Here is a 25541-nt window from a genome sequence, read left to right on the forward strand (position 1 = left end):
GGGATAAAGGATTTATATTCCTTTTGTTATGTATAGTTTCGTATACAAATCAAGCTGAATACTTGATGTTTTCTCTCTCAAGTTTTTAAAAGTACAGCTTAACCTGGTAACGTCATTTTGTTCAGATTTAAATATGGATCTGTACTATCTTCATAAATAAAATGTGCTTTCATTATTATCTAAAAGGTGGCTAAAAATTTAGTGGCTAAAAATTTAATGATGATGTACATCACCTTAAACCAATTTTCATAAATTCTTGACATCACAGAATGCAGCAGAAACTTGTCATATCAGCATTACTATTATTATTATTCAAGTTTCCTTACTTAAATGTTACATTATTGTGAGAAGTTACAGGGGACGAGGCAGGGGGCCTCCTCGATAGGGGAACCCACCCTGTGGAACGCCCTCCCATCAGATGTCAAGGAAATAACTATGCAACTTTTAGAGGACTTCTGAAGGCACCTCTGTATTGGGAATTTTTAATGTTTGATGTTTTATTATGTTTTTCTATTTGTTGGCTGGGGCCACCCAGTCAGATGGGCAGGGTAAAAATAATAAAATAATCATTATTGTTACTACAGGGTTCACTGCCTGAGATTCAAAACCTGGCTCTGTTTTGGGATGGAGTTTGTTTGGTTCAGTCGTGGAATCTGTGCCATCTCCAATGCCAAGCGACTCTTTGGTCAACCAGAGAGAGACAGAAGCAAGAACAAAAGCAGGAAACTTGACTGAAGCTACTTCAACACCTCAAATCACTCTGAATCCTACATTTAAGAAGGCCTGGGCAGTCTAGACAGCCTGATTGTGGTTTTAAACGGCAGAACTGGAGGAAGAATATGCACAGGGAAAACAATCAATAGCCATCCATCCAAGGTTTGCTGTGGGAGTGTTAACATCCCAGGTGCTGTGGGTGGCGCTGTTGAGCCCCATCGAAATATCAGAGGTTCGTCACATAGAGAGATGTCTTGAATTACAAAACAGATAGGATGATCCAATAGGGAGCCTTACCGAGAGAGTCCAAGATCCCACGATTCTCCTCCATGACTTCCTTATGGAGAGCTCTCTGGTCAGGATCCAGCAACGCCCACTCCTCGTCTGTGAAATGGACAGCTACATCTTCAAAGCACACTGGACCCTAACAGAACAGGAAAAAGGCTGTCCTCTTAGAGAACATTCACTTGGCTCTGTTGTTTTCTACAGCGGCCTGACCCCTCTCTGCCTTCCTCATCCCTCTCTCCTGCTGCAGCTTCTGCCTCGGAGTCTGGGCTGCTCTCTGCCACAGACTCCCTCTGCTCCCTGAGCCCTCTTCCCTCTCCAGCTTCAGACCCCTCCTCCTCCTCCTCCCAGTCGGCTCCCTCTTCTCTGGCTCCTCCCACCATTCCTCTGCATCCAACTGTGTCCCGCCAGTCTGCATCCAAGCAGTCCTTCCCCACAAGGCTCCTTCCCCCTACCTGATCTGGGTCCACAGCTGCTGCCTCCCCTCCACCACCATGAAAAGATGAAGGAGCAGGTCTTGGTGGCATCATTCCGTCACCTGGGAGAGACCAAGGAAAGTGGAAACCGTGAGCGCCTGCTTCTCTCAGAGGTGAAACAGTGCATCTCTACGTACAGATGGGGCTTCGTCCAAGTCTCCCCTGCTAGCTTCCGGTTCCACTCTGCTTTAATGGAGGCAGCGGGAGATCGTTGGCAAAGGAAAAACAAGGATGACTGAGGGTAATTCTCCTTGCAAGGTTCCCCCAGGGACAGGGGAGAACGGGCTTCACTCCCAGTTTGTCTCGGTACCAGGTTCCGGCTCCGGCATGGATTGCGAGAGGCAGGAAGGCGCTGAGTGCAAAAGCCCTTTGCCTGCTGAAAACCCTCCTTCGCTGCCATTAAGAAGCAGAAGTTCTCCTGTCAATCAGAGCTCAATTTGGACTAATGTACAGGCGTTGCTGGAAGAGATGAGATCATAAACTGCAGAACTGAACCAACTGCAAGGTCTTTAAGGTTTGAATTTGAGAGGAGACTTCATCTGGTGCAAAAGACATTGGGTGGGGGGAGGGGAGCCTATGGCTTCTTTATATAAAGTTTTCTTCTCTACACTAATGAATTGGCAGCCTGCGATTGGATACTAGTTCAAAATATCTATGTACAGGTGAGCAGGGATGAAACTGGATTGCAGATATGAAATATAACATCAAATGGAACTGTGCATGGGGGAAAAAAGGAAAAAGGGAGGGAAGCTCTATTTTACAAAATGTTTACGATGGAAAATTAGAGCTGACTCTTCCCCATCCTGTATTATATACAGACTGAACTGATTAATGCTAAAAGGACTTGGAATTTAATTTAATTTAATTGGATAAATGCGCATTTATCTTAGGCCAGACAAAGGGATGTAAGGAACCTGAAAGTTGTGTAGGAGCTGATAAGGTTCATTACTGAGTCATTTGCAGTTCTGACCGATCCCTCTCCTTCCCAGGCAGAGACAAAAAATGGCAAAAACTGATTATTTATTGGGATGGTGTGATTTTTGCAGCTGCTGTTAAAGTTGCCAAACAACGAAGCACAGGAAAGAGCGATGGAGAATTTCTGAAACCACAATGGGATATTAGCTCCGTCCAAGGAATGATGGAGAACAGAAACAACCAGGAACAGATAAAACATTTTACAAGGACAGGAAATAACATCACGAACAGAAAGATTGCCACACATGGGAAGAGTATGGATAGCGCTGGAGTGCCTCACTTGTAGTTTTATATATTATTTGATGTTTCAATACAAATGGAAGTCATTAATATTGCAGCTGTTGTATAAAGGATTGTCATCTTGACAGGAGTGTAATTGAAATTAATAAGATTTTGGAATACAGAAATCAAGAAAATCATCAAACCATCGGTTTTAGCATGCGGGAGGCCGCCTATATTATACACCGTATTTTTCGCCCTCTAGGACGCACTTTTTCCCCTCCAAAAATGAAGAGGAAATGTGTGTGCGTCCTAAGGGGCAAATGCAGGCTTTCGCTGAAGCCTGGAGTGCGAGAGGGGTCGGTGTGCACCAACCCCTCTCGCTCTCCAGGCTTCAGGAAGCTATCCGCGGGAGTTCCCGTCGGGCTCCCAAGGCTTGCGGATAGCAGCCTGCATCCCGAAGCCTGGGGCGCGCTGCACAGCAGATATCGGCCAGCCCCACAAGCCCTAGGCTTGCGGATAGTAGCCTGTTCTGGGGGCTGGGGTCGGGGGAAGCTCAGGCTTCCCCCACCCCAGCCCCGCGCCTGGGGGGGGATTTTTTTTTCTTTATTTCCCCCCCAAAAAACTAGGTGCGCCCTATGGGCCCGTGCATCCTATGGGGCGAAAAATACGGTAATTTGATAGCTTAAAGATAGGTATTAGTAATTGTATTGTAATGTCGCATTGTTATAAGGAGGCAATTATTGGACTGTAATTGTAAACTAATCAAATTACTATCGTAAATGTCTCCCCTGCTGAGCACATTTGGACATTTGTACCCATTTCATATACAGTGGTACCTCGGGTTAAGTACTTAAATCGTTCCGGAGGTCCATTTTTAACCTGAAACTATTCTTAACCTGAAGCACCACTTTAGCTAATGGGGCCTCCTGCTGCTGCCGTGCCGCCGGAGCACAATTTCTGTTCTCATCCTGAAGCAAAGTTCTTAACCTGAAGCACTATTTCTGGGTTAGCAGAGTCTGTAACTTGAAGCGTATGTAACCCGAGGTACCACTGTAATAGTTGTGCAAAAATACATCTCTCCCCCCCCCCCCCGAGCTCTGGGCTCCAGGTGTTTTCCCCCAAAAGATGTAAAGCACTCACAATTAGTTTCAAAACCAAGAGAATGTGACAAAACGGGGGAGAAAACACTCCTTCCTCCTTACCTAGAGGCCTCACTCTGGCATCCAACGGAGTCTTCTCTGCCTCAGAAGAATCAAGACCCATTTGTGCCAAAAGATCCTTCCTCTGAAAGAGCAGCAAGGATTCAAAACAGAGAATGGGGAGAAGGGTTAGAGAAGGAATGGCAGAGGCAAGCGCTTTCGGGGGACAGAGGTGAAAGCTGCTTCCTGCTTCTGCTAGACTGGTGTCTGGGGTTGGCTGCCAGGACCATGAAACATTGGTCCTCAAGGATCTTCACTGGCTCCCAGAACGTTTCCCAGCACAATTCAAAGCCCTTAAACGGCCTCAAAGGCCCAGTATACCCAAAGGAGCGTCTCCATGAACTGAGGTCCAGTTCCGAGGGTCTTCTGCTGATTCCCTCACTGTGGTAAGTGAAGTTACAGGGAACCAGGCAGAAGACCTTCTCCACAGTGGCCCCCACCCTGGGGAATGCCCTCCCATCAGGTGAGAAGGAGATAAAAAACTGTGTAACTTTTAGAAGACATCTGATGTCTTCTTATGCTTTTATATGTGCTGGAAGGCACCCAGCCACATGGGTGTCATTAATAATAATAATAATAATAATAATAATAATAATAATAAGCTTTCCTAAAAAGGATGGGCCATTAGGAAATAATTTGGGAATACTCTCCCTCCTCTTTGGAGCCCCTTGGGAGCATCCAGAAGAAAGTCTCTCTCACCTGCTGTTCTGCCTGCTTCCTCTCCTCTGCCTGACTCAGGAGGAAACCTTCGGCCAGGGCCACCGCCTGGGAACTGGTCTCCGCTCCGCATTCCCTCACCCAGCTCTCCATCTCCTCTGGAAGGACAGCCAGGAACTGCTCCAAGATCACCAGGTCCAACATCTGAGCTTTCGTGTGCCTTTCTGGCTTCAGCCACTGATGGTCAAGATGGTAGAACTGGCTGCAAACCTCTCGGGGTCCTTTGGCCTCCTGGTAGCAGAACTGCCTGAGCTGCTGGCTCTGCACCTCTGAGCAAGGGGTGTCCTCCTCACCCAGGATTTTCTGCATGGAGTTTTCCCAGGATCCCCCACTGCTCACAGTTTCCATGGCATGGCCTCTTCCTGCTTCAGGGCCAGCTGAGTCTTGCTCATCCATCTCTGTTCTCAGGACACCTCCAGGAGATCGGAAGGAGCCTCTTGGTCCTCTGCCAAGTTTTAATGGGAGGTGCAGCAAATCCCACGAATCAAACACATTCTTCTATTGTAAGATCAAAGCACAGCCAAGAGAAGAAGAGTGGTCCCTGAGGAATCGTGGGGAGAGAAGGAGGAGGGAGAAGTCATAACTGTGAATGACAAGTGAGTGTAATTTGGAGCCAAGGCAATAGTGGGGGTCCCTCCCAACCCCACTTCATAGTCCAGAGCTTCGCCCCAACCCAGCCATATCTGCTTGGGTGGCTTGGTGAGCAGCAGGGCCCATGTCTAGCTCCAGCCACCGTTCCTTGGGGACTTCCTGCTCTGGATCCGAGGGGACGGTGGCAAGGCCCTCTGGGTGGAACTGCCCTGGAAGACGCCTCGGAAACTGGCCCCAAATGCAGCGGTTGGGTTCTCACCTGGGTTCCCTCTTTTACTAATGGCATTTCTATCCCACCTTTTTCTCCAACAGGCTCCAGGTGGTGTCCGGGACTGGACCCAAGAGGAATGCTGGAGACCCCTTTCCCTCCTCCTGAACCTTCCCGAGAAGAGGAGGACAGTATAGATTGACAACAGTGGTTTGCAGAAGGTCATAGTTCAGAGGCTGCAGAGGGGAGAAGCCGGGAAATATTGGGAGAGGAGCAGCAGGAGGAAGAAGCAGCACCAGGGGAGAGACAGCTGACAGACTCCCTAATGGAGAAGCGATTCTGAGAATGCTCCTTTGGATGATGAATGCAAGTGGCCCCGGAGAAAGAGGAAACCAAATCAACTGAGATCCACAAAGTCTGGAGATCCACAAAGTCTTGAAAGCCAATGCAATTCTGGGCTGCCTCAATAGGAGTATAGCATCTAGATCAAGGGAAGTAATAGTGCCACTGTATTCTGCTCTGGTCAGACCTCACCTGGAGTACTGTGTCCAGTTCTGGGCACCACAATTCAAGAAGGACACTGACAAACTGGAACGTGTCCAGAGGAGGGCAACCAAAATGGTCAAAGGCCTGGAAACGATGCCTTATGAGGAACGGCTAAGGGAGCTGGGCATGTTTAGCCTGGAGAAGAGGAGGTTAAGGGGTGATATGATAGCCATGTTCAAATATATAAAAGGATGTCACATAGAGGAGGGAGAAAGGTTGTTTTCTGCTGCTCCAGAGAAGCGGACACGGAGCAATGGATCCAAACCACAAGAAAGAAGATTCCACCTAAACATTAGGAAGAACTTCCTGACAGTAAGCGCTGTTCGACAGTGGAATTTGCTGCCAAGGAGTGTGGTGGAGTCTCCTGCTTTGGAGTTCTTTAAGCAGAGGCTTGACAACCATATGTCAGGAGTGCTCTGATGGTGTTTCCTGCTTGGCAGGGGGTTGGACTCGATGGCCCTTGGGGTCTCTTCCAACTCTAGGATTCTAGGATCATCTTACCTCAGCCTCGGGGGTGCACAAAGGGAGAAGCGACGCCGTTTCTCCTTTGATGGGGCTTTGCTTTCCGGAGCCGCTTCCGAGGGCCGCCTTGGCCCCTTCCCGGGGCGGGGAGTTCCGCAGGCTTCCCCCGAGAGGAGCCCGGCCGGCGAAGGCGAGGCCGGAAGGGACGTCAGAGGGGGGGGAGGAGGAGGAGGAGCGGCCCGCCTTCCTTTCCTGTCCTCTCTAGGAAGCCAGCTCGGCGCCCCTTCCTTAACCCTTGGCGAGCTGCTCTCTCCCCCTCCAGCCGGGACGGGGCCGAGCTTCGTGGGGAAGGCCCCTGGGGGAGGCGCGGGGCCCAGACCGGAGAAGATCCGGAGAGCCTGCAGGATCGGGCCCGGGGGAAAGCAGCACGCAGGATCCGGCCCCTCTCGCCCCCCTCGCCCGGGGGTCTTCTCTGCCGTCCGCCTTCCCGCAGCCTCGCTCTTGCTCTTTCTCGCCCAGCAGCTCGGCTTGGCCTGCCTGGCAGATCCCGTGGTACCTCGGGTTAAGGACTTCATTCCTTCCAGAAAGAGTCCCTCGGCTTCGTGGATTCTGTAACCTGAAGCGGATGCAACCGGAGGTACCACTGTCTTTGATCTGAAGGTTATTGTGACAACGTGTGGAAAAGAACAATACAGTGGTACCTCGGGTTACAGACGCTTCAGGTTACAGACTCCGCTAGCCCAGAAATAGTGCTTCAGGTTAAGAACTTTGCTTTAGGATGAGAACAGAAATTGCGTTGCCCCATTAGCTAAAGTGGTGCTTCAAGTTAAAAACAGTTTCAGGTTCAGAACGGACCTCCGGAACGAATGAAGTTCTTAATCCGAGGTACCACTGTATTTCGTGTCGAAATGTCTGGCTCTCTTCCCCAATGCGCCTGATTCGTCCACCTGAAGGGGGTTTCTTTGTGTCTGCCTCTTTCTTCTGACTCAAAGACCCCCAGAGGAAGGAAGAGGAGAGTGGCAGAGCTCTTGCAAACTCGCCCCTCCCTGGTTTTGCAGAGAAGAAGGGGGCCGGGACCCTCTGCTCCCTGACTCGGGGGTCCCCCCCCATGCAGCCCCCCTTCAGGACTCTGGCACGAGCGCCAACTGCAATAAAATACGGGGGGGAAGGGTCTTTGGCTCTGGGGGACGTGGCCCCCTTTATTCCCAGTCCTCTCTCGGAATCCAGCCCAGCTCCTTTGAACCCTGGGCCAGCCGGGCGCCCCCAGCTCCCCCCTCTCTCTCCCTTTGCAAAGCAGGAGCCCTGGGCATCGCAGCAGCACCCGGGGGGGTCTTCTTTGGGGGACCCCCTGGACTGGCTTCTGAGCTCTTCCTTCCCCTGGAAAGAGAAGCAGGAGGAGCACGAAAGACCCAGAGTGGGAGGGGCTCTGCAAGAAGCTCTCCCGACACCAGCCTGGCTTGACTTTGGTGTAAACTGCACCTTGAAAGGATTGGGACCCTCAAGAGAGAAATAAGGCAATGCGACCTTTACTCGGAGGTCGAGGGAGGCTCCCCCCCCCCGCCCCCATTTCATTCAGCCTTGCTCTCTTATTTTTTCCTTCCTAATGAAGCCTTTTGCTACTTTCCAAAACAAAGTAACTCTTCTTGTGACGCGTAGAACCTCTAGATAAATTTGTGTATAACCTTTTGTATCCCTGTGTAGAAACTTTATTTCTCTGGTGTCCTTTGGGTGTCACTATGCAACCTTGCGTCTCCTGACTCCCAGAGGAGTTGTGCCTTTTCTGGCAGCCGGCGTCCTCTGTGTGTTCAGCAGATCCCAGGAAGAGCTTTAAGCAGACATTGCCACCTTCCTGGAGATGCGGAGGATGACTGTGGCAGTCAGAAAGAGAAGAGAAGGGGAGAGGAGGAAGGCACCTCAAAGGACATCTAGTCCAACCCCCTGCAATGCACAAACAGAGGACCACCCAACCTCTGCTTAAAAACCTCCTTTGGAGGGAGTCTGATCCACAGTTCAACACATCATGCAGTCAGAACCTTTTTCCTGAACTTTAATCAGAATCTCCATCCCTCTTATCTTGAAGCCGTGGGTTCAGATCCCACCTTCCAGGGCAGGAGAAAACAAGGAGCACCACCAATTTGCAGCTTGGAGGCACATGCCTGAGCAAGAAGTAGACCTTAATTTATCAATTTTGAACATGCTGGCTGTCTCCTATTTGGGAGGGTGAGGGGATGGGTCTCTGCAGAACCAGGAGTGTAAATACCACAATACAGGCTGCGAAACAACAACACTAAAGATGGCCAATGCATATTTCTCACTGTGCTGGAAGAAAGCGACAATTGCCGCAGGATTCTGTCCTGGGTCTGTTGTTCAATGCCTTTATTAGACAACTTGGACAGAAGAGTTGAGGGGACGCTCATCAGAGTTGCAATGACACCACACTAGGAGGGGTAGCTAATGTCACAGAAGAAAGAAGAAGAAGAAGAAGAGTTTGGCTTTGATATCCCGCCTTTCACTCCCTTTAAGGAGTCTCAAAGCGGCTAACAATCTCCTTTCCCTTCCTCCCCCACAACAAACATTCTGTGAGGTGAGTGGGGCTGAGAGACTTCAGAGAAGTGTGACTGGCCCAAGGTCACCCAGCAGCTGCATGGGGAGGAGCGGAGACGCGAACCCCGTTCCCCAGATTACGTGACTACCGCTCTTAACCACTACACCACGCTGGCTCGCTCGAAAGAATCAGGATTCAACATGAGCTTAACAGATTGGAGACCTGGGCACAAGCTAACAAAAGGAATTACGTATGTCAACAGGGACATACGTAAAGTTCTGCACTTGGGCAGGAAGAGGCAGATGCCCAAATATAAGATGGGCACCTCAAAGGGCATCTAGTCCAACCCACTGCAGTGCAGGAATCTCAACTCAATGAGAGCTGGCCATCCAACTTCTGCTTAAAAACCTCCTAGGAAGAAGAGGCCACCACCTTCTGATGGAGTCTCTTCCACGGTTGAACTGTTCTTACTGTCTTACACATGACAACTTTACAGGAGGGTGGAATGAGGTTTACAAAATGCAGGCATACGAAAGTCAAGCCTAATGCATTATATCTAAAATGCTGGATGTAATTAATACTAGGACACTTTGATCAAAATCTATAATATCTAATATTCAATCAACAATCACATGTTTTACACCAAGTCCTTCCTAGGAAAGATCAGCATGGACAGCAACCTCATCAGTGTCACCCAATCACTGTTATCCCCCTCCCCAGGCATGACGTGAAGACGGAATTCAACACCTTGGCCAAGAACTTAAAAGTCACAGCTCTGGGTACGTAGTAGGTATTACTATGGGGCACCAGATGTGGCATAGAACCCAGCTGCAATCATTACCTCATATGAACTAAAGTCTCCTAAAATTAAATCTGTATACAGCCACTACTGTAGTTTGCCGCCACTGTGAGTTATTTGATGGCAAACAAGACGGGCTCTGTGGCTGAAGCTCTTTCCACATGCTTGCCACTGTTAGGGTTTCTCCCCTGTATGAATTCTCTGATGGGACATGACACTATCCATTTTTCTGAAGCTCTTTCCACACTCTTGTAACTGATAGGGTTTTTCTCATGGATTAACTCTTTGATGGGCCCTAAAATGGCATTTATGAGTAAAGCTCTTTCCACACTAAAAGCACTGATAAGGTTACTCCCTTGTATGAATTCGTTGATGGGAAGTGAGTTTGCTGCTTGTATTGAAGCTGCTTCCACATTCCAAACATTTATAGGGTTTCTCCCCTGTATGAATTCTGTGATGAGAAGTGAGACTGGTGCTCCGGGTGAAACTCTTTCCACATTCCAAGCACTGATATGGCTTCTCCCCTGTATGAATTCTTTGATGGACACTTAGCTGGTAGCTGTGACTGAAGCTCTTTCCACACTCCAAGCACTGATAGGGTTTCTCCCCTGTATGAATTCTTTGGTGGGAAGTGAAACTTATTTTCCAGGTGAAGCTCTTTCCACATTCCAAACATTTATAGGGTTTCTCCCCTGTATGAATTATTCTATGGGAAGTGAGATTGCTGCTCCTATTGAAGCTGCTTCCACATTCCAAACATTTATAGGGTTTCTCCCCTGTATGAAGTCTATGATGAGAAATGAGATGGGCACTCTGATTGAAGCTCTTTCCACATTCCAAGCACTGATATGGCTTCTCCCCTGTATGAATTCTGTGATGGGCTGTGAGACTGGTGCTGTGGGTGAATCTCTTTTCACATTCCAAGCACTGATATGGCTTCTCCCCTGTATGAATTCTTTGATGGACACTTAACTGGTAGCTGTGACTGAAGCTCTTTCCACACTCGAAGCACTGATAGGGTTTCTCCCCTGCATGAATTCTTTGGTGGGAAGTCAAACTGTCCTTTCGACTGAAGCTCTTTCCACATTCCAAGCACTGATAGTGTTTCTCCCCTGTATTAATTATTTGATGGGAAGTGCAACAGTCCTTTTTTCTGAAGTTCTGCCCACAATCTTGGCACCGATAAAGTTTTTCCCTTGTATGAATTCTCTGATGGACAGTAAGCTTGTATCTCTGACGGAACCTTTTTCCACATTCCAAGCACTGAAAGGGTTTCTCTCCTGTATGAATTCTTTGATGTGTCGTGAGATGGGAGCTCTGAGTGAAGCTCTTTCCACATTCCAAACATTTATAGGGTTTCTCCCCTGTATGAATAAGTTGATGAACAGTAAGCTGGCCTCGGTGTCTGAATCTCTTTCCACATTCCAAGCACTGATGGGGTTTCTTCTCAAGCGGATTTCTTTGATGGGAAGTGGAATGGGAGCTCTGCCTGAAGTTCACTCCACAGTCTGAATCCTGAGACAGTTCCTCCACTGTGTGGATCTCCTTGTGGTCTCCCTCGTTCTTCATCTCCAATTCATCACCACCTGCAACTAAGTGGCAAACAGATCAGAGCCTCAGGAATAATAATAATAATAACAACAACAACAACAACAACAACAACAATAATAATAATAATAATAATAATGATAATTTATTACTTGTGCCCCTAGCCACTCTGGGTGGCTTCCAACAAAGGTTAAAAATACATTAAAATGTGAGACATTAGAAAATTTCCCTAAACAGGGCTGCCTTCAGATGTCTTCTAAATGTCACATAGTTGTTTATCTCTTTGACATTTGATGGGAGGGCGTTCCACAGGGTGGGCTTATCACAGTGAAGGAACCACCAGCAGGCCCTTGGCACTGGACTTCAGTATCCGGGCAGAACGATGGGGGTGGAGACGCTCCTTCAGGTATACTGGGCCGAGGTCAGTTAGGGCTTTCAAGGTCAGCACCAACACTTTGAGTTGTGCTCGGAAACGTACTGGGAGCCAATGTAGGTTTTTCAGAACTGGTGTTATGTGTTCTCAGCGGCCGCCCCCAGTCACCAGTCTGGCTGCCGCATTCTGGATTAATTGCAGTTTCTGGGTCACCTTCAAAGGTTGCCCCACGGAGAGCGCATAGCAGTAGTCCATGCAGGAGATAACCACAGCATGCACCACTCTGGCAACCACCTGGCTGGGTTTCATGCTTTGAAAAGGCAGGACCGGAGGAAGAATATTCACAGGGAAAGCAGTCAACAGTCTTCCATCCAAGGCTGGCTGTGGGAGTGTTAGCATCCCAGGTGCTGCAGGTGGCGCTGTTGAGCCCCATTGAAAAATTAGAGGTTCCTCCCATAGAGAGATGTCTTGAATTACAAAGCAGATAGGATGATCCAATAGGGAGCCTTACCAAGAGAGTCCAAGATCCCACGATTCTCCTCCATGACTTCCTTATGCAGAGCTCTCTGGTCAGGATCCAGCAACGCCCACTCCTCGTCTGTGAAATGGACAGCCACATCTTCAAAGCACACTGGACCCTAACAGAAAAAGGGAAAGGTTGTCCTCTTAGACCAAATAAAGGTGAACTGTTACACTTTGTTGTCTTCTGCCTCTTAATTGATATCCTGTTTTAATGGGAATCTTTTTCTGCGCATTTTATGGATGCATATTTTGTGGTGCTAATGAATTATTCATTGTGTACAGTGGTGCCTCTGGTTGCGAACGGGATTCGTTCCAGAGGCCATTTGCAACCGGAAACTACTGCATCGCGAAGTGCCTGCTCTGCGCATGTGTGCACGGCGGTCTATCGCTTCTGCGCATGTGTGAGCAGTGAAAAACCACTTCTGCGCATGCGCAACTGGAGAAACCCGGAAGTAACCCGGTCTGGTACTTCCGGTTTTCCGCGTTCGTAACCGGAAGGTAACATAACCTGATGGCAACGTAGCCAAAGGCACCACTGTATTTTAACGAGGGTATTAAGTACCTGGTGCTTGTTGGTGTGTCTCCCCCTGAGTGCGGGTGTCCAATCTCACCCGTCTGGAGCTGAGAGCAGCACGCACCCCTCCGGACTTCAAACGAGACATACATTCGAAAACGCATGCACAACAAGAGACAGAACAAAGGGGATGGAAGTGATAGGAACTGTCTTCCATTCTCACGCTTCCAAGCATGGAATGTAAACATAGGACATGTGATCTAACACTCACACATCCAGCGACGGGAGAATGAAACTATTAACAGTGTTCTTCAAATCATTCTTCAAATCCTGTGCACAAACATTCCCGTTTTCCACATGGAAGGATCCCCTTTCTTCTGTCCCTCTGTGCTGTTCTGGCCAGGTGGGGAGGACTCTCCTGAAGCCCTATAGACATCTTCAAGGTGCGCAGGGGAATGAGAGGGGGAAAGCCCCATTGTGGGACTGATGGGGTGAATCCTGGCCACTCTTTGGTATGGGGTGTGAACTGCTTAGAAGCCTATTTGAGCCTTCAACCCTCCTTCCTTGGCGGTTCCTCCCACCATTCCTCTGTGTCCCCCAGTCCATGACATCCTCTCTCCCCACATGGCCCCTTCCTCCTACCTGCTCTGGTTTCGGGCGGCTGCAAACTTCTCGGGGTTCTTTGGCCTCCTGGTAGCAGAACTGCCTGAGCTGCTGGCTCTGCACCTCTGAGCAAGGGGTGTCCTCCTCACCCAGTTCCTTCTTCACAGAGTTTTCCCAGAATCCCCCACTGCTCCCATGGTGGGTTGCAAGGCCTTTTCCTGCTTCAGGGCCAGCTGAGTCTTGCTCATCCATCTCTGTTCCCAGGAGATTGGAAGGAGTCCCTACGTCTTCTGCCAAGTTCTGCCTGTCCTAATGAGAGGTTTTGGCAAATCCTAAAAAGCAAATACATTTTTCTGATATAAAATTGATACACAGTAAGGAGGAGAAAAGGGTTCCCTGGACAAGCATGGAGAAGTATTTGCAGGAATCACAGCCCAGACTCAGAGTTTCTTTTTTTAAACAGAAAGAATGAAGGTCAGAATTGACAAGTGAGTCATTTGTACCAAGTGTAGTTTGGACTCAAGGCAAGAGTGGGGGTCCCTCCCTCCCCCCCAAATGCCAGGGCACATTTCTTTCCAGCGCCTCTCTCCTTTTCCAGAACGTGGAATCTCCCCTGTTCTCAAGGCAGACTACTGGGGTGGGGTCCCTTTTTCCTTTGTTCTGAGGGCCAGATCCTGACCTGACCAAAGGACAGCTCTCGAAAGCAAGAAAAGTAGGACTGCCCTTCATTCTGCGATAGTACGTGGCTTTAAGTTCTTTTCAGTATTGTGTTTTAATGTTGTGATCTGCCTTGGGAACGGAGGGTGAAAATGGGATGGGGATGATGATGATGATGGTGAAGGTGTTACATAGCTTAACCCCCCCCCCAGCCCCACTTGCTTGGAGGTTCTTTGGCATCCACCTGGTCCCTCAGGTGGCCTCGGGGACTGGCAGTGCCCACTGGAAGCTCCAGCCTTTGGCACAGAGAGGATGTGGCCATGGGGCTTCCTGCTCTGGATCCCATGGGATGGTTGCAAGTCCTCTGTGTGGAACTGCCCTGGAAGACGCCTCCGAAACTGGCCCCTAATGGATGGGCTCCCCTTTTTATTTCTGGCATATTTATCCCACCTTTTTCTCCAATCCACGGGTCTGCCCCTCCTCACTGAATACCCATTTATGTCATTTAGGAAATGACACATTTATGTCATTTACCATATTTTTCGCCCTATAGGGCGCACCGGCCCATAGGGCGCACTTAATTTTTTTTGGGGGGGGGGATAAAGAACCCCCCCCCCGAGCCTCAAAGAGCAAAGAAGCCATGACAGCGAGTGGGATGGATCCCGCTCGCTGTCTTGGCTTCGATTTTAGCCTTGGGGCTGGGGGTCCGGGAGTGATGGCGAGGATGCCTGATGATCGTCTTCCAAAGCAACTCCTCTATTCCGAACTTAAAAATGGAAAGCGTAATGCTGGTGATCAGCAAAAGAGGTTCAAAGACTGTCTCTAGGCAAATCTAAAAAACTGTAGTATAAACACTGACAACTGGGAAACAGTGGCCTGCGAGGGCACCTTTTCAAAAGGTGTCCTGGGCTTTGAAGACACTCGAACTCAGGACGCAAGGGAGAAACGTGCTAAGAGGAAGCCACGCTTGGCAAATCCACACCGTGATCAACTCCTAGCCAGAAACCAATGTCCTCACTGTGGAAGGACGTGGGGATCCAGAACTGGCCTCCACAGTCACTTACAGACTCACTGTTAAGGCCGTGTTCGTGGAAGACCAAGAAGAAGAAGATAAACTCCCCCCCGCCCCCTCCCCGGCAGCCCTGGGACTTGCCCCCTTCTCCCCCCTGCGCCCTATGGGGAAGAGAGAGGAGACTTACAAGATCCCAAAGGTGCCACCGACGCAGCTCCTGCAGAGGAGACGGAAATCTCCCCGTGCAGGAGAGAAAATGGGGGGGGGATTTCCTCGGGAGGACCTCGTCCCCCCCCTTATTTCCTGTCCTCTCTAGGAATGCAGCTCAGTTCCTTTTAACCCTGGGCGAGGCGAGCCGAGCTCCCCCCTCCCTCTGCAAAGCAGGAGCCCCGGGCATCGCAGCCCCCAGGGGGGTCGTATTTGAGGGACCCTCTGGGCTGGCTTCTCAGCTGTTCCCTCCCTTGGAAAGGGAAGCAGGAGCAACAGGGTTAAAGAAAATAATCGGGTTTACGGGCCTCACACCGCTTCTTCCCCAGTTACCTAGGGGCAGCAAAAGGAGGAGACTCCAGCCAAGCTGAAGAAGGAAAATAGCGGTCAGCAGACCTGATCTCTGTTTTTTGCAAGGAAGGTTCAAAGGTGGCAAAGAGGAAGAACCCCCAGCAAGGGGTGAAAGAGATTTCCCCACAATGCATCCCTCCCACCATCACCAAAACGGCAGGGACTCGTCAGACAAGAGGAGTGGTTGTCATGCAGAAAGGAGAAAGTGTCGCCCCCCCCCGCCCCTCATCCCAGCTCCCACCGCCTTGGAAGGAGCTGCTTCCCCAAAGAGCAGGAACGGGATTCACACCTCTTCCCAGTCGCGAGGCTTTCCTGCGCTTCTCCTCTGGAAGGATCCGGATTCCGTTCTGCATCCGGAGGGGTTTCTGCCTGGGGTATGGGCTGCCTCCTGGGGCGAAGCTGGGGGGCAAAGGACCTTCTGCTAGGGAGGGAGGGAGGGAGGGGAGCCCTGGATCGCCCCCTGTTTCTGTCTTGCAAGAAACAAGGAAACAGGAGGATGCATTGTATCCGCTGTTGCTACATTTTGTAGCGCGCTTCTTCCCCGCTTGCTGCTCTCGGTTTCTTGCGCTCAAGGAGTGTTATGTACTGAGTTGAATAGGATCCAAACTGAAGCAGTCTGATAGGTCCTAGAACAATAGGATTCAGAATGCAGCAGTCTGATTGGTCCTAGAACAATGCAGCAGTATGATTGGTTGGCAGGAACCACCCAATCCTGCTCCAGATAGAAGTGAATCCACAACCTGATTGGCTTACAATAGAATTCTGGAATTAGCCAATCATGTGCAGCCCATTGTGTAAATAATGTATATAAAGCAGATACTGTGAGGGGACTTTCATTCATTCCTCCTCACCACTATGAGCTGAATAAAGACCATGAAATCACTTTGCGACTCTTGAGTATATTTCACTGGCGACGAAGGTGGGATCCCGCTGAGCTGACTGCCACACACAGCACTGCAGCACCGCCACCTGCCGCACTGCTGCCTCGCACCGTGTATCCAGGCTTCAGCTCCGGGACACAAGGAACTCAGAATGGCAGCCAACAGCAGCTTCTCGCCATTCAATCCAGCATCTGGAGAATGGGAAGCGTACGCCTCCCGTTTCACCTTCCTCCTAGAAGCCCAAGGGGTCACCGACGAAGAAGACGCCAAGAAGAGGGCGATATTCTTCAGCGTCTGCGGAGAGGAGACGTTTGAAATCACCCGGGCTCTCCTTGCGCCTGAAGACGTCGCTACTGTTCCATACAAAACAATAATGGAACAGCTGAAGGGGCACTTTTCGCCGCAGCCCTCAGTGGTGGCTCGTCGAAATGCCTTCTACGCTAAGCAACAAGCCCCTGGGGAAAACATAACTGGGTTTGTGAACTCTCTCCGCCAAGCCGCCCGGTTCTGCAACTTCTCAGAGCTGGAGAACATGCTTCGTGACCGCCTCGTCGGTGGCCTGAAGGATGAGAAGCTGCAACGACGCCTCTACGCTAAGAAGGACCTAACGTTCCAGGTCGCTCTGGAGGAGGCCCTGGCAACGGAAGCTGCCGAGAGGTCGACGCAAGAGGCACGGCCATCCCAACCGAGGGTCCACCACGAAGACCTCACCGACGACTCAGGATCTGACAGGGAGGAGGTGCACAAAGTACAGCAGCGCACTCAAGCAGCGCACAGACCACAGCTGCCTCGACGAGAAGGAGGGAACTGCGCAAGCTGTGGGGAGAGTCACGAGAGGAGGACCTGCCATTTCCGCAACGCAGAGTGCAGGCAGTGCAGAAAATTGGGACACATCGCCCGGGTGTGTCGGGCTCGGCCCACCCGACACCAGGCATCAGATGACCAACCCAAGAGCCCCAGGTCCCGGGGCCCAACGCACCAAGGCAACTCGACGGAGCTCATGGACTGCCAGGTATACCAGTTGCCCCACCCCAACGTAGAGAAAATTTATGTAGAGGTACAGATAGAGGGGGCCCCATGCCGCATGGAGCTTGACACGGGTTCAACTCTATCCATAATCTCGGCAAGGACCTTAAGGAAACTGTGTCCTACTGGGGGTCCCAAACTCAGGCCGGCCCCATTCATCCTATGGGACTTCCAGAAACGTAAGGTCCCCACAATGGGGGTGGGGACCTTCAGGGTGCAATACCGAGGGCGGACGCGGCAACTGGACTTGCTTGTGGTCAAGGGCCCCTACATTAGCTTACTGGGATTGGCATGGTTTGGACCACTGGGGCTAGCTGTCACCGGGGTGAACCACACTAGCTTACAAGTGGACGTGGACGCCATATGCAAGGAATTTCCAGGGGTTTTTGACGGGAAATTGGGACAGTATACGGGCCCCCCCATTGCGCTACAGCTTGACCCCGCAGTACGACTGGTCAGGCTCAAGGCCCGCCGGGTCCCGTTCGCCTTGAAACCCCGTATAGACGAGGAATTGGACCGACTCGTGGAGCAAGGAGTGCTGGAGCCGGTGCCTAATGCCCCCTGGGAAACCCCAATCATCACACCCATCAAGCCTAATGGTTCAGTCCGCATCTGCGCAGACTACAAATGTACCATAAACAAGGCCCTCACGGCCCACACATACCCAGTGCCAGTGGTCAGCCATGTCCTTGCCACCCTGGCTGGGTCGAAAATTTTTGGCAAGCTGGACTTGGCCCAAGCATATCAACAGCTGCCAGTAGATGAGGCCACAGCAGAGGCACAGACGATTGTGACGCACAGAGGAGCGTTCAGGGTAAAGCGGCTGCAATTCGGGGTCAGCGTGGCACCAGGCATATTCCAGAATCTAATGGACTCTCTCCTTAAAGGGATTCCTGGCGTCACCCCCTTCTTCGATGATGTGTTGATTGCCGGGCCCACACCAGAGGAGTTTGAGGACCGCCTCTGCACCGTTCTGCACCGTTTCCAGACGGCGGGTCTCAAGGTGAAGCGGGAAAAATGTCTACTAGGAGTGCCTCAGGTGGACTTTCTGGGATTTATGGTGGACGCAGAAGGGGTCCACCCGACTGGGGACAAGGTACGGGCCATTTGTGATGCCCCAGTGCCCAAGAGCAAGACTGAACTTCAGGCCTTCTTGGGACTATTGAACTTTTACCATTCCTTCCTTCCCCACAAGGCGGCAGTAGCGGAGCCCCTACACAGACTCCTGGACAAGCGGGCCCCTTGGGTGTGGGGCCAGCGCCAGGAGGCTGCATTCCAGGCAGTCAAGGACTTGCTTGTCTCAAACTCGGACTTGGCACACTTCGACGAGAGGCTGCCGGTGGTGCTAGCATGCGACGCCTCACCCTATGGCATTGGCGCTGTCCTGGGGCACCAACTCCCGGATGGAAGAGAGGTACCGGTGGCGTACTTTTCCCAGACACTCAACGCAACCGAGCGGAACTACTCGCAAATCGACAAGGAGGGTCTGGCAATCGTGAAGGGAGTAAAAAAAATCCATGATTTCTTGTACGGGCGACCCTTCACCGTGGTGACTGACCACAAGCCGTTGCTTGGCTTGTTTGCCCCCGAAAAGCAGACCCCCCAAGTGCTGTCTCCTCGCGTCCTCAGGTGGTCAATTTTCCTTGCCAGCTACCAGTATGCACTGATTCACCGCCCTCAGCAGGCTACCACTACCGGAAACAGGCCCTGACCCAGCACCTGCACAAGAGGTTATGAGCCTGGAGCTGCTTCCCGACCGCCCCATTCAGGCACAAGAAGTTGCCCACCATTCCAAGAAAGATAGGGTCATCTCCCGGGTCCTGGACTGGGTGTGGAGGGGATGGCCCAGCAGCAGCCCCGGGCCAGAATTCGCCGGCTACACAACCCGCAAACATGAACTGTCGGCCCACAAGGGGTGCCTGTTATGGGGAAGCAGAGTTGTTGTTCCCGAGCCCCTCCGCAAAAGGGTCCTCACAGCCCTACACGAGACACATCCTGGGGTAGTAAGAATGAAGGCCCTTGCCAGGAGTTATGTGTGGTGGCCGGGGATCGATGGAGAGATAGAGGCCTGGGTCAAACACTGCCAGGCCTCCCAAGAATCCTGCCCAGATCCCCCAAGGGCTCCAGTCCAGTCCTGGGAGTCTGCCCGAGCACCATGGTCACGCCTGCATGTGGACTTCGCTGGCCCCTTTCAGGGTAAAACATTCTTCATAGTGGTGGACTCCTACACCAAATGGCTGGAAGTCGCACTGGTACCGTCCACTTCCACGTCCGCAGCCATCCGGGTACTACGCAGGCTGTTTGCAACCCATGGGCTCCCTGACACTCTCGTCTCAGACAACGGGACTGCATTTACGTCAGGAGAATTCCAAACCTTCACAGCGCAGAACGCCATCCGCCACATCCGTTCGGCGCCGTTCCACCCTGCCACCAATGGCCAAGCAGAACGCATGGTGCGGACCACCAAGGACACCCTTCGCCGCATGACGCAAGGGGATTGGGAGTACCGCCTTGCCACATTCCTTCTAGCACAGCACAGCACCCCCAGCTCAACGACTGGCCGGAGCCCCGCTGAACTACTAATGGGTCGGCGCCTTGCAATCAAATTGGACCGCCTTCACCCCGATAGAGCTCAGGATGAGGTAGTGGTGGGGGAAGGCAGGAACCCCCGGACCTTCGAGGCCCAGGAACCAGTGTACACAAAGAATTTTGGGGCAGGCCCAGCTTGGGTACCCGCCACAGTCACCAGGGTCACTGGCCCAGTGTCGTACGAGGTGCTAACAGATGGGGGGCAATGCTGGCGCCGCCACTGCGACCAGATACGGCGACGATTCCCGGGAGAAACCCAGGAGGAGGACAGGTCAGAGGAGTCCCAAGGGAACAGAGGGGCAGTGAGGCCCATAGAGCAGGAGGGGCCAGCAGGAGAGGCAGAATCAGTAAATACAGAGAGGACCCGCGAGGCCGAAAGGACACCGGAACCAGAACCACGACTGAGCGAGCCGGTTGCGCCAGACCAAACAGGCCCATCACAGCCAGCATCCTTGGAACACGAGCCAGAACCTGAACCCCAGACCAGGGGACCCCACAGGCTGCAACGCACACGTAGGCCGCCGGCATACGTTGAGGACTATGAATGCGACCTCCCGGGCAGGACTGGAACTTAGAGGGGAGGGGTGTTATGTACTGAGTTGAATAGGATCCAAACTGCAGCAGTCTGATTGGTCCTAGAACAATAGGATCCAAATTGCAGCAGTCTGATTAGTCCTAGAACAATAGGATTCAGAATGCAGCAGTCTGATTGGTCCTAGAACAATGCAGCAGTATGATTGGTTGGCAGGAACCACCCAATCCTGCTCCAGATAGAAGTGAATCCACAACCTGATTGGCTTACAATAGAATTCCGGAATTAGCCAATCATGTGCAGCCCATTGTGTAAATAATGTATATAAAGCAGATACTGTGAGGGGACTTTCATTCATTCCTCCTCACCACTATGAGCTGAATAAAGAGCATGAAATCACTTGGCGACTCTGAGTATATTTCAAGGAGTGGCGCAAAAGAGCCGAGCTCTCCTGGCGGATCGCGCGCTCCAGACATGGGGCTGCTGCTTCCTGACTTCGGATTGGCTGCCTCTCACCTTGGACGATGCCCATTGGTCAGCGATGGTTCTTTGAGAAATCCTGATGTTTCATTGAGGGGTTTCGGGACTCCATTCAAGGGTTTACAAGCCTCTTCGCTGCAGATCACTAGGAGGGGAGTGATATAGGTGGAGGGGCCCACTCTGGCTCATCGTCCTGCGTGGGTGAATGGGATTTGGGGTGCTTGGATGGCCTCTTAGTCCCCGGCTCTACCAACAGCTCGAGGGGTGAAAGGCCCGGAGGGGTCGCCTGAGGTCTCTCTCACCCGACAAGGCTGCTTTGTTGTCTCTGCAAGGCCGTCCTCCGGGCGGTCCTTCTCCTCCTTTATTTCAACCCCTCATCCCCAGGGCCTGAGCAGGGGATCCCACCCCCTACTCTCTATCAATGAAACAGGTTTCATATCTATTTGATGCAAATGTATCCAGCTTGCCTGTGGGGCAGGTGGGGGAACGTAAGGGAACACTCTTGCAGGCCCCACGGCCTCCTCCGGCACCGGAACAGCTACGCAGCGTTCCCAGGGAGGGGTCCTGGTGTTCTGGGACTCACAGCTGCTCTCTTGTGAGCACCCGGTCTAGCAGAGTAAAAGAGGTGAGGAGGTATCTGGCCATACCGACTTTATTTCTACTAACTACAGATTAAAGAACAGAACACGTATGAGAGGAACAGCCCTCATACAGACATCCTGTCTCGTCGCAAGACAGAGCAGAAGGAAAAAGTGCAATAGTACCAGAGACGGAATTCACACAGACTGGCTTCCTTCCTCACGGAACAGAAAGGAAACAAGAATCAGATGGACCTTGCAATGGGAGGAGTGAAATGCTAACAGAGCGTGTGTCTTCTGCTTTTAAATATGCTCTTACTGGCAGAAAGTTCTTTCTGAAGTTTAATAGGAATCTCCATTCCTGTTATCTTTTAACCCACTGGTTCGGATCCCACCCTCCAGAGCAGGAGAAAACTGTTGGGTTTGGAACTTAACGGGTTAAGTTGTTCCCATGATGCCACACCATTCTGACGTCAGTTTTCGAAGTTGGGAGGAGTTTGGGAGGAGTTCGCCTTTCTCGCTCTGTGTTGTGAGGGGAAAGGAGCAGCTTTGTAATGGCTGCAAGCAGTCCTGGTTTTTCCGGAGATTTGTTGGAATAAACAACTGTAAATAGACAAACCTGTACTCTGTGCGTTTGTCTGGAAGCTAAGCCAAGCTACGTGACAGTTTTTCACCGCTGTGTTAAACTCTGCTGAGGCGTGACTGAGAGCTGCGCAGCGGAAGTGTGCCGGGCGGCCATAAATCGCTAATTGAGGATCGCAAATCAATTAGCGGGAGTCACGTCAGACCAACAAAGTCCAAGAGGTTATGGGTAACCTAAATCACCGATCGTAAAGCTGTCACTGAAGGCTGCCAAAATCTTTGATCTGCGGTGTAGAGCAGAGAAGCACGGCAGGAGGCCAAGGCCGGAATCTGAGGCAAGCGGCTAGTTGAAAGACGCAGAGATTTGCCTGTGTTGCTGAATGCTGTGAAGCCAAGAGCTGAGAGCAGCAGGGAATCGTTTCTCCACGCCAGAGGAGCTGGTGATTTTGTGAGTACAGCTTGGGGCGTCTTGGGAGAACGGGAGAACATGGCAGATGGCCAGGAGGTGTTTCAAGCTCCGTTTGAACAGCTTGAGGAACTCACCGCCCAAGCGTGGGATACCTGGGCAAGAAGGGTGAGAGCGTGGTTTTTAGCCACGGAAGTTTGGGACATTTCCCAGAGGGAACCAGTGCAACTGGTGGACAGAGATGACAGAGATGCAGGAAAGTTGCAATCTGCTTCTCTGGAGGAGAAAATGCAGAGAGAGAAAGCTATGAGAGCTGAGGTGTGCATGTTGAGAGCAGGTGTTCATGCTAATTTGCGTCATCACCTGGAGAGCGTTGAATCTGCGTGTGAGGCCTGGAGAGTGCTGAAACGTCTGTGTGAAGACTCAGCAGGAGGCCAAGGGCAGATGGAAGCTGGAAGCCTAGAGATGGCTGGAGCCCCTGTTCCTGATGATTTAGCCTCAAGGAGTGCTAGTGAGCAAGTCGGGGGGGCGGAAAATTCCAAAGGCAAGTTTGAAAAGTTTTCCACTGTGCGTGCTGGAGTGCAGTTCAGGGGGGGCGGATCTGGCAAGGAGTGCTTTTCCGGAAGAAGGAGGGCCAAGCCAGCTGAAAATAGCCCCGGGCAGTGTTTTTCCACTGGAGTTCGTCGTTGCTACGTGTGTAATGCAACGGGACATCTGCGTCGAGATTGCCCCCACCGGAGCAGAGAGGCAAGGCAGGATGTTTTCAAGGACACCTCTCATGGGAACCAGTCGGGTTTCCATGGCAACCGGTCTGGAAAAACAACCAGGCGTGGGACTGAGGCTGGTGGACGTGACAAACACCAGGAGGAGACTTATCAAATAACAGCTAGTCTAGCTTTGTCTGAAGACAGCTGTGGGACAAGCTCAGAGCTAAGTTTTATCATTGACTCTGCAGCAAACTGCAATTTGATTCCAGAGACACCTGCTGTCGAGAGGTGGAATTGCAAGGCAATTCCGGCTGGGAAGACTGTACTTTTCGCAAATGGACAGAAAAGAAATGTGACTAATGCTGTAAATGTGCATTTTTCTATTTTACAGGAGACGTTGGAGTGTAGTACTGTTCCTGGGATGCACCACTGTCTTTTATCTGTGCCTTATTTACTGAAAAAGGGATTTAAGGTTTGTTTTCAGGATGATGTTTGCACAATCTCCAAAGGAGGGAGGATGCTTGCCAAGGTTAAAAAGGGGCAGAATGATCTCTTCATTCTTAAAACATCTCTGGAGGGTGATGGGAAGGTTGAGAAAGCACAAGCACTGCGTGCTACAATTCCCAATCATGATTCATGTGTCCATGCTTGGCATGCACGAACAGCTCATGGTTCTCTAGAAGAACTACAGGTGCTGCCGGAGGTTTCCAAAGGTTGTCACATTGCAGAATGTGGATATACTATAAGTTGTGAAACGTGCAAACTGGCAAAGGTAAAAGGATGCAGTTATCCAAAGGTTGAGAGGGTAGCCACAAGACCTTTTGAACTGGTCCACGTAGATTTGTGGGGTCCTGTAAAGGAACCAAGTCTGGGAGGGGCCAGGTATCTGCTGACGATGCAGGATAATTTTACGCAGAATTCCTGAACGCACGGTCTCAAATCCGAGGATGATGCAGCACAGCTGATCAAAGGATGGGTTGAGGGGGTGGAACAAAGGTTTTCCACCAGAGTGCAAGCTGTCACAAGTGACAGAGGAGCGCAGTCTACAGGTTCTGCTTTGCAGAAGTTCTTTCGCAAGAAAGGGATACGTCACACAGTGACTTCACCCAATCAGTGGGGGGTGGCAGGGCTGAGACGTCAGGCTCTGATCCAGGCTGCACAGGTGTTGCTGAAAGATTCTGGGTTACCTCCAAGGTTTTGGCTGGAGGCAATCAAGTATGTGGGCTTCACCTGGAATCGTACCTACAATACACTAGTAGGTGACACACCCTTTAGGTTGTTGCATGGCAGGAAACCCCAGATTCATTTTTTGCGTATGTTTGGGTCAGGGGCATCTGTGCCAGTACCTGCTGCTTTGCAGGGGCCAGATGGATCCAGGTTCCAGAAAATGATCTTCTGCGGGTATGAGCCAGAAGCACGTGCATGGAGGTTTGCATTTCCATCAGGTGATCAGAGTAAGTTACTGATCAGTAAACACGCTGAGTTCTATGAGCAGGATAAAAGGTCAAAAACTGCTGTCATGCGTGATGTGCTCTCAGAATGTCTTTCTGACTCAGAACAGGAAAATTCTGAGGGGGAGGAAGGAGAGGCTGAGTCTGATGATGACGATCAGGTAACTGACCAAAGTCAGGAACAGGAGGAGGTATCGGTAGTTTCTCCACAAGATGTTAAGAGAACACCCAAAAGCGAGCCCAGTTCTCCTGTGAGTGTAATGGAGAGGATTCGAAAACGCTTTAAGTCAGAGGGGGAATCCCGTGATGCTGAGGACACAGTTCCTGGTGGCAGTGAGTCAGAGGTAACATCTGAGTTTGTGCCCAGAAGGTCTAGTCGCACAACAAAGGGCATTCCACCTGAAAGATACCAGGCAACAAGTGCGTGGGCAAGATTCGCACAGTGTGAGTCTGGGAGTGTTGAAGGGGTTCAACAGGTGCCTGGGAAAGATGCCGGGAAGGGGCACAAGGCAAAGGGGAAGGTGTTGAACTCAAAAGGGTCTTGTCAGAATGTGCGGCAAAGGGGGGTGTTGGGTTTGGAACTTAACGGGTTAAGTTGTTCCCATGATGCCACACCATTCTGACGTCAGTTTTCGAAGTTGGGAGGAGTTTGGGAGGAGTTCGCCTTTCTCGCTCTGTGTTGTGAGGGGAAAGGAGCAGCTTTGTAATGGCTGCAAGCAGTCCTGGTTTTTCCGGAGATTTGTTGGAATAAACAACTGTAAATAGACAAACCTGTACTCTGTG

General features: G+C 51.1%; 4 protein-coding genes across 11 annotated transcripts in view; all 4 read right to left on the bottom strand.

Moving 5' to 3' along the window:
• LOC310712778 (uncharacterized protein) overlaps positions 1–6589 on the bottom strand; it is an 84684-nt gene extending 78095 nt beyond the window's left edge. Inside the window, exon 1 of the mRNA XM_083516119.1 lies at positions 6435–6589. The gene's annotated coding sequence lies outside the window, so the exon portion shown is untranslated. The remainder of the gene's footprint in view (positions 1–6434) is intronic.
• LOC310712787 (uncharacterized protein) overlaps positions 1–25541 on the bottom strand; it is a 67285-nt gene that overhangs the window by 2166 nt on the left and 39578 nt on the right. For 6 of the 8 annotated variants that reach the window (XM_083516139.1, XM_083516140.1, XM_083516136.1 and 3 more), the window contains one exon: positions 1012–1138. In XM_083516139.1, the coding sequence (XP_083372265.1) occupies positions 1012–1138 (127 nt within the window). Of the gene's footprint in view, positions 1–1011; positions 1139–1454; positions 1533–13338; positions 13632–15155; positions 15259–25541 lie in introns of those variants that run through there. The other 2 variants (XM_083516137.1, XM_083516143.1) reach the window with 2 other exon arrangements.
• On the bottom strand, positions 1908–5037 carry LOC310711123 (zinc finger and SCAN domain-containing protein 16-like; the record flags this gene model as incomplete). The annotated part of the gene is made up of 3 exons (XM_083512594.1): positions 4571–5037; positions 3888–3956; positions 1908–1934 (listed from the first exon to the last, which is right to left on the bottom strand). The coding sequence occupies exons 1-3, from the start codon at positions 4982–4984 to the stop codon at positions 1908–1910; spliced, it is 510 nt and encodes a 169-aa protein (XP_083368720.1). The 5' UTR covers positions 4985–5037.
• On the bottom strand, positions 9421–12162 carry LOC310712857 (uncharacterized protein). The gene is made up of 2 exons (XM_083516279.1): positions 11955–12162; positions 9421–11331 (listed from the first exon to the last, which is right to left on the bottom strand). The coding sequence occupies exons 1-2, from the start codon at positions 12115–12117 to the stop codon at positions 10088–10090; spliced, it is 1407 nt and encodes a 468-aa protein (XP_083372405.1). The 5' UTR covers positions 12118–12162; the 3' UTR covers positions 9421–10087.

This window comes from Podarcis liolepis, assembly GCF_965112155.1.
Source record: "Podarcis liolepis genome assembly, chromosome: 7".
In the NCBI taxonomy this organism is placed as follows: Eukaryota; Metazoa; Chordata; class Lepidosauria; order Squamata; family Lacertidae; genus Podarcis; species Podarcis liolepis.

What these genes read in the sequence shown, in the direction of transcription:
- LOC310712857 (XM_083516279.1), bottom strand. Translation starts at nt 12,117, where the DNA reads ATGGGAGGAACCTCTAATTTTTCAATGGGGCTCAACAGCGCCACCTGC. An exon ending in AAAGCATGAAACCCAGCCAG is followed by an intron (nt 11,332 to 11,954) that starts GTGGTTGCCAGA and finishes TTTGCCACTTAG; the next exon opens with TTGCAGGTGGTGATGAATTG.